The sequence below is a fragment of the Spinacia oleracea genome, chromosome 3 (assembly GCF_020520425.1).
Source record: "Spinacia oleracea cultivar Varoflay chromosome 3, BTI_SOV_V1, whole genome shotgun sequence".
NCBI lineage: Eukaryota > Viridiplantae > Streptophyta > Magnoliopsida > Caryophyllales > Amaranthaceae > Spinacia > Spinacia oleracea.
In genome coordinates, this window is record NC_079489.1 from 22259912 (window position 1) to 22273468 (window position 13557).

The window sequence follows — 13557 nt, forward strand, 5'->3', positions numbered from 1 at the left end:
AAGTAGATGTGATAGGAGTTAGTGGGGTATTTTTTTAATTCAATGAGAGAGGGTGCGGGGACAAAAACAAATTTAGTGGGAAGAGAGACAATATTATAATTGTAAGGTCATTCCTAATTTAGAAGTGTAACAACTAATTTGGGACGGACGACAAAGGAAAGTGTAACAACTAATCTGGGACGAAGGGAGTAATACAAACTTATAAAAATTGAGGGTTTTCCTTTCCGGTCTTTCTCTTTCCCTTTCCCTTTCCCTTTCCCTTTCCCTTTGGTGAACCAAAGGCCCCCTAAAGGGTATTTATCTTCCTAGGATTATGTCAAGAACATACACTCATTTTTACTACTAATAAAGCCGAGTTACAGTGCTTCAAAATACCAGTAGGTCTGAATTTTAACTGCTAGCTTCATACTTGGGCTAGAAGCACGAAAAAAATCTTCTAACAAATACTAAGATAAGGCGAAATAACAATGATTACGCTACATCTACAGAAGAAAATACATAATAGCTCGGAGTCTTAATCATGTAATAAGCTGAGATGTGAAATACCAGGCTGCTGTTCAAAATAAATCATTGTGCAAGTCTCAATATAAATTGGCAGTTCAACCAAAAAAGGTTTGAATCTTCTCCAAGATGTTGGTGAAAGAACCGTGAAATGCATCATCGATTTCCTCCCCACTCACATCTTTGTTTTCTTAACATTGAACAGAGTTGTATTTAGGGGGTTTTCCTTGAGAGTTTAAGTAAAAAAAGCTCTAGAGTTCACCCTGTTGCTGATGGATCAGATTGATTGACCACACCTGAAAAAACAGGTGGCTCTTCTTTCACCTCTAACTTCGCCCCAGCATCATATACAGGAATAGAATTGCTATTCGTAATTTCTGCAGGAGTGCCAATTGTAGTTGCTGCTGAGTCCTTCTGCTCATGATTTTCCGGGTCCGGCAGCTTATCAAATCCAGATGGACGACGTTCCCGCTTCACAGGCCTCTCATTGCTGCGACTCCGGCTACGACCACGACTCCGACTACGGCTGTAACTCCGACTGTAGCTCCGTCGGGGACTTCGGCTTCGGCTCCAGCTTCGACTTCTACTCCGAGAACGGCTACGGCTCACACTTCTGCTATAACCTCCCCAAGTACGAACCTTATCAGGGCTGGGACTGTAACTCCTTCCTCTACTCCTCGGTGTCACATCTCTCCTGTTATTATCAAAACGCCCCCTACCACGGCCACGTCCAAATCCACCATCTCTATTGTTGGACCTATCATTGGACCCATAATCATCCCTGGACCGACCTCCATAGCCACCACTGGGCCCACCAAATCCTCCTCGCTCTCCCCTATTTCCACGACCACCAAAATCACCTCGTCCACCACGTCCAAAATCATCTCTCTCTCTCATACCACGCCCTCCAAAACCATCATTTCTCATGCCACCACCACGAAATCCGCCAAAACCACCACGACCTCCATTGTCATCTCTGTCTCTCATGCCACCGCGACCACCATCTCTCATGCCTCCACCCCGCCCACCGGAATCCCAGCGTCCACCGCCAGAAAAGGCAGGGCCAGGGGCAGCTTCAAACCTATTCATACCATTTCGATCTTTATTGAAAGCAGGACCCCCGCGGAGAGCCATTTCTCTCACTTGTGGAGGGACTTGCTGGTTAGCCCCTTCAAGCACTTTAACCAGATCACCAGCATGCTTCCAATCCTGTTCAGAAAAGAAGGTATAAGCAACTCCTGTTGCCCCTGCCCTACCAGTCCTACCGATTCGGTGTACATAGTCTTCAATGCCAGTAGGAAAATCATAATTTATCACCACCCTGTAAACAAAGTCCTTAGGAAGGGAAATGAAAATAACTTATATATAGAACATATTGACATGGTAACAGGACAGAAATGTTAGTTGAAAATTCAGGTAAGATTCCACTATTTCCCATCCATTTGCTAAGCTTATCATCGCAGTAAAGAATGTTCCAGAGACAACATGAAGCATATTAAGTCTTTACCTAATGTCCTTTACATCAAGGCCTCTGGCAGCAACATCAGTTGCAATTAAAATTGGTGATTTCCCAGAGCGGAATTGATTCAACACAAAGTCTCTCTCAACCTGAGACTTGTCCCCATGAATTGCAGCAGCAGGGAAGGTACGGCCAATACTACGTGTAAGATCATTACACATCTTCTTTGTAGAACAGAAAACAATAACTTTAGCGCCCCTCTCTTCGGCTCTAAGAATCTGCTCCAAGCGTCTTTGCTTCTCCATGTGGGGTACGATTTCGACATACTGCAGTTTCATATTTAATACAAAATATCTTGAGTTAAGGAAACAAGGTCAACTAAAAATCTCGATAGCAGAGAATACTCTGCATCCATAAAAAATAACCAGAATGTGTAAAAGCAGATCTATAAAACCAGAAACAAGTAATCCACAGCAACTGTCTCTTAATTGAGTTAACTCTTACGTCAGTGTTAACTTAAGAGTTGAGAGTTGAGACTGTAATAACCGTGAAAGCTTCTGATGTTTCCAAGCAGTAACTTTCATTTAATGTTGCCAGTACCAAGCAATCAAGCAGTCCCAATAATCCAAGAAGTACAACTGAAATAATGTCGCGGGTAAATGTAATAGTAGCTTTTAGTACTATGAAAGCAAATGTGCTATCCACAAATGTCTTCATCGAATGTAATTGCACTACCCATTTTTAAGGTGTCAACAAATATGCATGCTAATTCGTAGCCCATCAGACGGGAAGTACGGCATGCAACAGACATTCAGGTTCGAAATTAAGGTTCCCTACAACAAATTGCATTCACTAAGGCACTTATTGAAGCATCATAAACATGTTCCAGCTTGCCCAAAACCATAACTAGTCTCAAAAGAATGTGATGTGAATACCTGTGTGATAGACTTGTTTGCAGCAAGTTCATCAACATTGCCAATGTTCACCTGCACAGGATTGCGTAGTAAATCCCCAGCTATTTTCCTGACTTCTTTTGGCCAAGTTGCTGTGTACATGAGAGTTTGCCTATGAGGAGGCATTTCATTCACAATCTTGCGAATTTGAGGCTCAAAACCCATGTCAAGCATACGGTCTGCCTCATCAAGAACAAGCAGAGAAACTTGACGAAGATCAATATTCCTCGTCTCAAGAATGTCATTGAGACGACCAGGAGTTGCCACAACGACATCAGCTCCATGGCGTAATTCTTCAAGCTGAGGACCTTTTGGAGCTCCTCCATATAAGCACTGAAAGACGAAGATGAACATTTGCATAGAAAAAAAGTTATTCAAACAGCTCAAAAAAAAACAATAAGTAACTAATGGTCAAAGAAAAGGCAAGGCAATAAGCATCAATTCATATTAATATGAAACGCTCACCGTGCAGGAAATCCTGGAAGATCTTCCAAATTTATTGGCCTCGTCTAGAATTTGTGTAGCAAGTTCACGAGTTGGGGCCAAGACTAAGACTGTCGGACCAATCCTCGAATTATTCCGCCGTTGCCTTAGATGCATGAAAGCAGGCATCAAATATCCCAACGTTTTCCCTGAACCGGTCTTAGCAATCGCAACTATATCTTTGTTTTGTAGTGCAATAGGCCATGTTTGTGCTTGAATTGGTGTTGGTGAAGAAAAACCAGCAGATTGTATCTGACACAAGACAATACAGCATGATCAATCAAAGATCCACCAGCCATTGAATGTTCACATATAACACTAAACTAACGGGGAAAGAGAAGGTTAGCTAATATGCGGTTGCTTACTTAAGCAACTCGAAGCAACAATAGGAGGCAATTAAGACTTATAAGGTAGGGCCAACAAGCAAGAAAATCCCAGTCACATGAGGAGTGATGGATGAAGGCTCCAAAGTCCATTTGTGCAGCCTTCAAAGGAATACTTGTTGCATGTAAAGTGTGCGCATAGCAGTGCAGCGTACGACATATGCTCCCCACCGGAGCAAATATCGCACCTGCGACAAGAAACTTTTCAGTTAAATTAGTATAACTAAAAAAGTCGGATATTGGAAGGGGACATACACCATCTCATATTTAAGCTTTAAAATTTAAGCATATTATCACTTGGGCCCAATGTCATCCATACCTCTCTTAGTATTTCTGGGGGAAAACCGGTGGCTTCAAAGGTCATAAATGGGGCAGGAACGTTCTCTCCCTGTTCACACACAAACAAAAGGCAACAAATATCACAAAGACTAGAAGCAACTGTTTCTAAAAGACAAACTTTATAAATTCATTTGCCCACATGTATGCAATCTTATCTCTAACTAGATTGAAAGACTGGAATAGACACTGTTCCTGAAAGAGCAGTTTATATAGTATAACTGGTTGTATTGTGTACGACGGCCAATTTTTTTCTCATTTTGAGGAGACCAACAAACTCACTTTAAACAAATTCTAGTTTCTGACACCTTAATGAAGACTATAAGAAAAGTTAGTTAAACATAACTGAAAATAGTATTTACAAATGTAGGGAACACTGTTGGTGACAATGTAGCCAAAAAGAGGACACAAACAGTAGCACAGACCAACTGTAATTGACTCACTTGAAAATTAGCACACATAAGAGAGATAAGAAGGATGTGAAAAGCCAGGGCTACGACATAGAAGAGGAATAGGGAGTATCGAAATTTGAGGACAATTTTATTCACAGAAAACATTGATAAAGGCAACAAAGTTATTTAATATTTTGGTTTATTTTAAGATATCAAAGAAAGATAAGGCCATATTTTACTCTTAAAACTTTGAGAGAGAAAAGGAAAACTTGCTGGTCATTCAGATTTAGAGGAGAAAGTTTCTCTTTGAGTTTTCAAGTTCCGGAAACAGAAAACATGACCTTGATATTTACGTGGCTTCATACACAGGCTGCTGTTCCAATTATATAACAAGTGGCGGATAAAAAGTCCAATTGATATTTGTGTCACATTGACACAGGTATCCCAAGAAGCTACAACTCACCAGGGTAGGACTAGTTGGTGAAAGAAGAACAAGACTTATTAAACTAAGCCACACTCACCAACCCAATCAATGGCTGAAAATGTCACAAACTAAGTATTACATGAAATACAGAACTTATACGCACAAAAACAACATTACTCTATTGCCCCTAAAGAGGTTCCTGACATTGCCAGGTAGGGTATGGTACCAAACTAAGCAGTAAACACACATGGATTATGAAAGGGGTGAGCAACATAAGGATTAATATACATAAAACAAGTTCTTGTATGCCAAAATAGAACCAAAAATTGCGTACCGTGGCAGTAACTTCATGTTGCAGTCGGTAAGCCTCAACTGAAGAAATATTCATAACATCTGAAGAACCAGGCATTACAGGAGATGGCCTCATATAATGTTGGTTAGAGATAGGTAGATCAACATTTGCATGATTATGCATGCTATGCATCCCATGAGCAGCTACTGAATTCAAACCATCATGGGCAGGTGGCGCGTTTTGATGAGGGAAAGCACCCATCCTCGAGTCCTACAAAGACAATGAACATAGATCAGTTTTAAAAAACAAAGTTCAATTATCTGTCAATGGTATGTGTTTGGGTGCCAAAATGAACCTACCTATTTTGGCCTAAAGTAACCACAGCCCACATAAATCTAAGATCATATTTGGACAATAAAGAGCCTCATATGGCCAAAAGTGCCCACCTACACTTTCAAGGCCCAATACTACTACTATAAATACCTTCCTTGGAGGTAAAAAGGAGGGCAGTCAAACCCTCACCAGAGAGGACCCGTCTTCTATATACTCTCTCCCTTAAACACCCTCAAAATATTCAATGTTTATACCCTCAGAATATATATATTGTTTATACACTAACTTGGACGTCGGGCTCCACCTCGGGGTCAACCCCGAGGGCCAAGAGATCATCTTGCAGGACCGTACATGACCCGAAGTCAAGATACTTTCATATACTCTTATCTTCATTACTAAAAGAAATAATACATGATGAATAGAAGGTTTTCTCCAATTCAAACAAAGTTGAGATATTGACCATCAGACAACTTCTACAAGTTGGATCAAAAGATCAAATGATAAATTTCATTGTCTTGTCTACTTGTTTCAGTGGGCTTCCTGATAAAAAAAAACCCAATAAAGACATTCTCTCTCCTTCCTACAAACAAGCACACTTGAGCCCTATCCACTATTCCACTCCCACTCACACATTACAAATTGCAAGGTGAAAAACTGAAAATCTAATAGAAGACCTAGACTAATCTTACTGAATGGTAAGCATCTATCTTATAATTTCAAATGTAAAAGGGATGATGAGGTAAAATATAGTCCTGCCAACAAAAGGAACATCAGCAGAGCACACGATTCCCATAATGTCATTGTATTCTAAAAGGCATTTGGCATCATTATCAAGATAAAAAATCTACTCATACAACCCCGACCATAAAGTATCTGTAACAGAAACTGTGACCATTTCTTTCTAGCCAGGATCTTCAGTTCTTCACGAAACAATCCAACCCCCCAACCCTCCCAAAGGAAAATACCTTATACCACAAAAAGCCCTAAGGTTCGATCCCATTCCTATGCAAGTCAGAGGTCCAATTAACAGATGGATAAAATTGAAGATTATTTTTAAATCAAGAACATCATGGTTCCTTAGTTGGTGAAACAGAAACCGAGAAGCAGTTTCCATTTTTAAATCTTCAGGTCCAACTCATATTTTGTGTCCGCTCTTGGATCAAGACGCGTTGGCACGGGTATGGCTGGGTCGAGTGACAAGTCCAAGTATCACAGCTTAAGAACTATTTATTCAGACAAATAATCCTCAACAATAAAATAGATGGCAAAGGTATCAATAAACAGTAAATAACATTTCCACACAGACAATAAATTACCTGCTGATTCCTCGCCTTAGGTAGCGCAGCAATATTAGGGTGGTGAGGAGCCATCATTGGTGCTTCCTTGTTACCGTTGAAGGGGTATCCTTGCCCAGATCGTATTTGCTGGGTTTCATCAAAACCCATATTTCTTCCAACGGGAGATAGGCCACGTTGCTGACTATTCATCATGGATTGACCCATTTGATTTTGATAAGTGGAAGCATGCGGCGGGTTGGCAATATCATTTCGACTCTCTTGCAGTTTAACATTTGGTGGAGGCTGATGCATGTGCATTGAGGAAGCAACGGGTTGTGATTGACCAGAGAGAGGACTGGCCTGCAATCCATGGTTGGAAGCATTGACAGATGTTGGAGCATGACCAGATGCACGACCACTTGGCTCAACTTGAGACATGGAAGTCCCAGCTTGCTTGACCTTTGAAAAATCGGAATCATTTTGCTGCTGAGGTATCACATTTCTATGATCTTGTTCATATGAGAACTGAGGTCCATGTGGCATAAGCTGAGGGTGAGGTTGTGCATTTTGCTGCCCCTGTGGAAGCATTGGTGGTTGTTGGTAAGCATTATAATGCATTTGTTGAGGCATAAAATGATGCCCCTGTGATTGTCCTACCATTGGGCCTTGATGCATTGGTTGCGACCCTAACTGTTGAGAACTATGCTGGACGGGATGTTGCACCGGCTGTGACCCTTGCTGTGGAAGCATCTGCTGACCACTTTGCTGCGTCATTTGCGACCCATAGTGCTGCTGATGTGTTGTCTGTCCCTGTTGCACTGGTGTTTGACCTATTTGTGAGCCTCTTTGAGGCAATCCTTGTCCATAATGTGCATATTGCTGCTGCTGCTGCTGCTGCTGCTGCTGCTGCTGCTGAGCCATTTGTCCAGTAGGGGGACCCTGATACAGTCCTTGTTGCTGAGCCACTTGTCCAGATAGAGCCTGAAACTGTCCTTGCTGCTGAGATAACTGATTCATGTATTGCTGTTGATACTGAGAAGCATCAGCAGTTTGTCCATGATGTGGCCCTTGCTGCACAGTTGGTTGGGATGCAGTGTCCACATGAGATACAGCAGATGGCACTGATGGAGGTGCACTGCCTGGCTTTTCATACTGAGTGATGTTTGTCTCCGGATTCCAGTAATATGTAAGGCCTGAACTCCCATCAATCAACCCTTTCCAAGGATTCGGAAGGGTTGGATCATCTGGTGCATACCTTGGACCAGCAGCTGCTGAAGCTGCTTCCACATTTGCCATCTTCCACTACTTATAGTTGACTACACAAGATTTAAACATACAAATAAAATAAAATAAATCACAAACATGAATTCCAAAGAAACTCTCTAACCCTCTCTTAATAATGCAAGTAAGCAACAACTGCATCATTGTCATCAGTAGTTTTACAGTATGAACAAGACCATACAAAGCAAGTTGATGAAGGCAATATGTTACATCAATTTAACTCTACTTTGCTTTATTTCACAAATAAAGCCATGTTACTACTTGTGTCAGATTTTGGGTACATGCCTTAATGTCAGACTCTAGCCATTTAATTAAACTTTTCCATGTTACTGTCCTAAATCAAGTGCCGCGGATCCAACACCGGTACTTTAAGGTGAAAAAATCACCGAATTTCAACCTTGAAATCAGATTTAAGCTAGCAACAGAGCTCATTCAGCCAACAATAGCTCTACCCAATCTCGACAATCAACCAAATATCTTATCTAATCAATAACACAACTTGAATCGGCGGGAAAAAAAAACCACCAAGCTAAATTATACTGTATCATCACTAAAATCCCAAAAAGAATTTTGTTTTAAGTTGCGAATCAAATGTTCCCAACCAAATTCTATAATAATTTCAATTTTTTAAAGCTATAACAACAAATCAAAAGGTAAAATACTTCACAATAACCCTTTTTCATCATAATTTCTGCTAATATATATTCTAGAACCAGTAATCAATCAAATATATATATATATATATATATGAAAACCGACAAAATTAATCAAACCCAATAAATGAAAATGAAAACTAAAAACTAAATACTTACGGAAGTAAGAAAGAATCTGGAAAAAGACGACCAAGGACAAGAAGAAGATTAGATGAAGAAAATCCGTGTGAAATATAGCATACAGTTGTACGCACGGATACAGGAGGAGTTGTTAGTGATGGGTGAAAAGCCGCTGTTTCACGGCCATAGAAGATGTTGGGGTCTAGGGCTTTTAATATGGAGAAGAGCAACAGATATCGGAGATGATGGAAGAGGAGAGAGAAAATATACGAGTCTAGATGCAAATAAGGGAGGGGTCGTGTGGCCTTTGTGGGGTGGGCTTTCTGAGGTGGGCTTTGAATGTCGACACGGATTCATGACTTAAACTAGGCCTTGGGTCATTGGACAGGGTAGTATGTATGGGTATAAAGGTCGGGCCAATTTGAAAAGGTTTTGACTCTTCATCTTTTTATTGGACATGGCTCTTACAGGGTATTTGCTTATGGAGTTTTTACAGGGTATTTTTAAAAGCTCAATAACTTTGAACGAAAATATAAGGGTCAAACACATGGTCAAGTAAATAAACAACTCTTTTGCTTTCTCTCTTCTCACAATAAGTATCTCAACTTTCTCTCTCCTCATTCACCACCCATCCACCGTCCTCCATCGTCTTTCTGTCGGCGATCCTCAACCCGTGGAGGCTCGCAAACTCTTGGCGCTTCCTTCTTCGATCTCCATCTTCACCTCTTTCTTTCGCTCCTCTTCCTCGATCGCAATTGGGTATGCCATATTATTAGCTATTCTAATCCAATTAATTTTCAAATTCTTAAGCTTTTATTTCCTGGGCAAATAATTTTTGTGGGTCGATGTTGGTGGATTTGCTATAATAAGATGTAATTTGAGGGTCGAAAAACTATAATAAGATGTAATTTGAAATAATCATTGATAAATGTCTAGCTTCATGGCAAGATTTTGCAGTTTTGGGTAAGTTTTGGAAGTGAAAAATTAGCTGAATTTTCAGTTGAAGCACATCAGTAATTATTTGTTCTTTCGGTAATCTTTCACACGAATATTTGAATTGGTTGTATATTTTCAAAAAGTTTCATATTAATATTTGAATTGGTTGTTTTTTCGGTAATCTTTCACCATTTTCCGACCTAGCATATTGAATTTTTTTCCTATTGTATCATATAACACATAAGACCATTAAGGTTCTGTTCTCTAAATTACCATAAGAGCAACGGCTTTTTCGTATCTTTTTGTAACCATTTTCCAGCATTTAGATTTAATGTTATGAAAGTGTTGGGTTATTGAGTTAGTACTGTCAAATTGTAGGTGATATGAAAAATAATGTTGCACCACATGACGATAGGTTTACAAAGTATGTAATTCTCCAAGGTAAGAGGAAGAAACGGTCCAAAGTGCGGAAAGACCTATTGAAGGAAGAAATGCTCAAGCTGAGAGAATTGCAAATTATATGCATTGTGGTTTACAATTGTCTGCACATCGTACGTGATAGTGAGACTTCTCATTTGAAGTGTCACTTAGATATATGTGTACAAAGACCTAATAAACTTAGAAATGAGGATGATAGTAATGAGGCGTTTGTGTTTGATATGAATGAGCTTCGCAGATATATTCTAAAATTTATTTTTGAAGGAGCTCATTCATTACAACAGTGAAGAAAAAGGATTTAACCGAATGGTGACAACTTCTAATCCTAAACATATCTTATTTGGCTGTGCCACTGCCAAAAGATATGCATTGTCCTAGTATGTCTTAGAGAGTGGTAAAATGAAAGATAGGTTGTCAAAAGTTTCTGGTCGAATTTGTTTAACAATCGACAATTGGAAATCATATCATGCTAGACAACATTATATTTGTGTCACAACTCACTTTGTTGACGATACTTGGGAACTCCAAAAAAGAATTCTTTAGGTTTAGGGTCTTAGCTCCTCCGTATGATGAAATGTGTATTGCAAACGGGATATGTATGTTTCTTAATCAATGGAAGTTGGATGATAAAATTCCTTCCAACACGGTTGACAATGCTACTTATAACGATGTGATGGTGTCCACCTTGAAGAAATTAACAATTGGTTCCTAAAAGAGGGTTACTTGATTGTGAGACTTTGTTTCATGTACAATGTTGTGCACATATTATCAATCTTATTGTGCAAAGAGGATTGTCTTGCATTAGTGAAATATTAGACAATTTTCGTGCATTGACAAAGATGACCACTAAATCTTCTCATGGGGGTGATGTCAACAAAGGCATACCTATATGGTCCTGAAGGGGTCCAAAGGGAGCCCCATTTTTTTGAACAAAAACTGTTAAATTGATATTGAAGTAATTAATTACATTTGAAATAAATAAGATATCTAAAATCAACTTACAATATATACAATGAAATATACCTATAGATTAGTAGTTGATTGATCAATCTCCAGTTCGAATCTAACTAAAAGTTTTTTTTCCAATTTTTTTGTCTTTTACGTACTTGTCCTTTGTTGATCCTCTAAATTTTCCATGGTTTTTTTCTTCTAATTTCCCTTTTCTGGTCCTTCTTTTTCATTCATCACTTTATTTTTTACTTTCTTGTACAATAATTCATATTTTTTCTTTTACAAAACACAAAAAACTTGTCGTGCTATTTTTTTCTTCAAAATGTTTTTGTAACTGCCATAAGATATATTAGTAATGTATTTTTACACTCCATTTTTATAGACTTGTAGTTGCATGTTTTTTTGAACTTTTTAAAGGCCTGATTATATAATAGCATAACGCCCCATAAACGTTGAGAATGATGTTCCATTTATTATTAATGTCGTTGTATGATATTTGTTCAGCAACCGTTTTAATAACTTAAATCTCCTTCAAAGTATGAAAACTTTTCGTCCACACTCAAACTTTTTTTTTCATTTTTTATTGAAATAGCGTGAAGCTATTTTTGCAATTTGGACTAGATATTGAGTTTTATTATTATGAAACCCAAAAATTAACGTTCCTAAATCCTCCATTGATTTTTTTATGGCGTTTATAATGACCCCTAAAAGGAGCAAATATTATAAAATTATAAAGCAAATAAAAATTTTTTGGACCCCCATTTGTAAATTCGTAACACCCCAACCCTTAATTAGGATGGAGTCGATTGTCACGAAATGAGCATGTTGGACCAACAACTGGCCCCACGGACCACCACACGTTCTCCTAACGCATTTTGTACTCACTCATGAGCACCTTGAAAAGTTTCCCAGGAGGTCACCCATCCTAAGACTACTCCAACCAAGAATTATTAATCGTGGAGTTTCTTAGCATATGGGCTCCCTAAAAGAACGGTGCACCTTGGTGGTATAAGTAGTATATTGAATCATTTTAAAACAAAGCTAAGGGATTACATAAAATGCTTGAAACTGCCCTTTATTTTAAAGAAGTCATTCTTCACTTGAGTTCAGATCATGCACTATTTAAGGCATATAATCCTTTAGAGGATGAGTGGGAAACAGTTAGTGGCTTAAACTTCGCTTTATCTTGAAAGCAAGCAAGGGTTGTGATTCGCAACTTTTTGGAGTTATTTTACGAAGGTACTTGTATGTTTTCCGCTGTGAAATATCCTACTTCTAACTTGTATTTCAAAGGTGTGTGGATGATGCATTGTCATTTGTTTGAGGCCGCCAATGGTCCTTATGAATTTTTAAAGGAAATGGTGCAACCAATGCTTATAAAATTTGACAAGTATTGGACCGAATACAACTTGAACTTGTCTTGTGCCGCCATTCTTGATCCAAGGTATAAGGTGAAATTTGTTGAATATTGCTTTGGTAAGTTGTTTGGTAGTGATGAGGCTTTAATTAAGACGATTGAATTTGATGTTAACTAGTATGACATATTTGTTTATAGATTACACATTACATATGCTAGTAGTTCACCTACAATATATAGTCTCTCTTTCTCATTCTAATACTTGAGGAAGTAAGAACTACTTTGATGACTATGACCATTTTTTCGGTACTTATACAAGGTGATGCTCTTGATCTCAACTCAAAATTGGATATCCTAATCAAAGTTTTGTGAGATATCATGTGTTTCGTAGATGGCATGAGATTTGTTAACTATTCTCGTGAATACCATAGCTTCGGAGTTCGCCTTTAGTTTTTGTGAAAAAAAGTCTTTCCGGCTTCTCTTAGTTCCTTAAAGTCGAAAACAACAATTCAAGTTTTGATTTGTTTGCAAGATTGGCATCGTGGAGATTCCATTAAGGATCAAGAGGAGTTTAATCTTGAATTTGAATAAGAGATTCTCATAGAAGAAGAGAAGAAGAAGAAGAAGATGATGATGATGATGGAAACCCCTTTTTCTAGGTATAATATGCTTCTTAATTTTCTATATTAAGATTTATTTATTTTAATTCTTATAATACCCCGAACTTTTAAAACTCGATTTATTATGCTTAATAATTTTTATTAGCTTAAAGTCGTTTTAAATTTTAAATTCAAACTTTAATTTGATTAATGAAAGTTTTATTTAAATATTTTTTGACGATATAATAATTTTCTTCGGAATTTATAATTTAATTTCATATTTACGAGCTTATCAATGTTTTAAATTCTATTTTGTAATTTATAAAAGATTTTATTATTTTAAAACGTTCTTATTAACAAAAATGTTTATTCGAAAACTAAATTTATTT

The 13557-nt window shown here is 38.2% G+C and overlaps 1 protein-coding gene across 1 annotated transcript; it reads right to left on the reverse strand.

Annotated features, from left to right (window-relative positions):
* Positions 1-384: 384 nt before the first annotated feature.
* Positions 385-9151, reverse strand: LOC110791116 (DEAD-box ATP-dependent RNA helicase 40). Its single transcript, XM_021995873.2, has 8 exons — positions 8927-9151; positions 6873-8149; positions 5266-5493; positions 4099-4167; positions 3379-3648; positions 2896-3246; positions 2009-2286; positions 385-1822 (listed from the first exon to the last, which is right to left on the reverse strand). Exons 2-8 carry the CDS (start codon positions 8127-8129, stop codon positions 760-762), a joined length of 3516 nt encoding a protein of 1171 aa, XP_021851565.1. The 5' UTR covers positions 8130-8149; positions 8927-9151; the 3' UTR covers positions 385-759.
* Positions 9152-13557: the final 4406 nt, after the last annotated feature.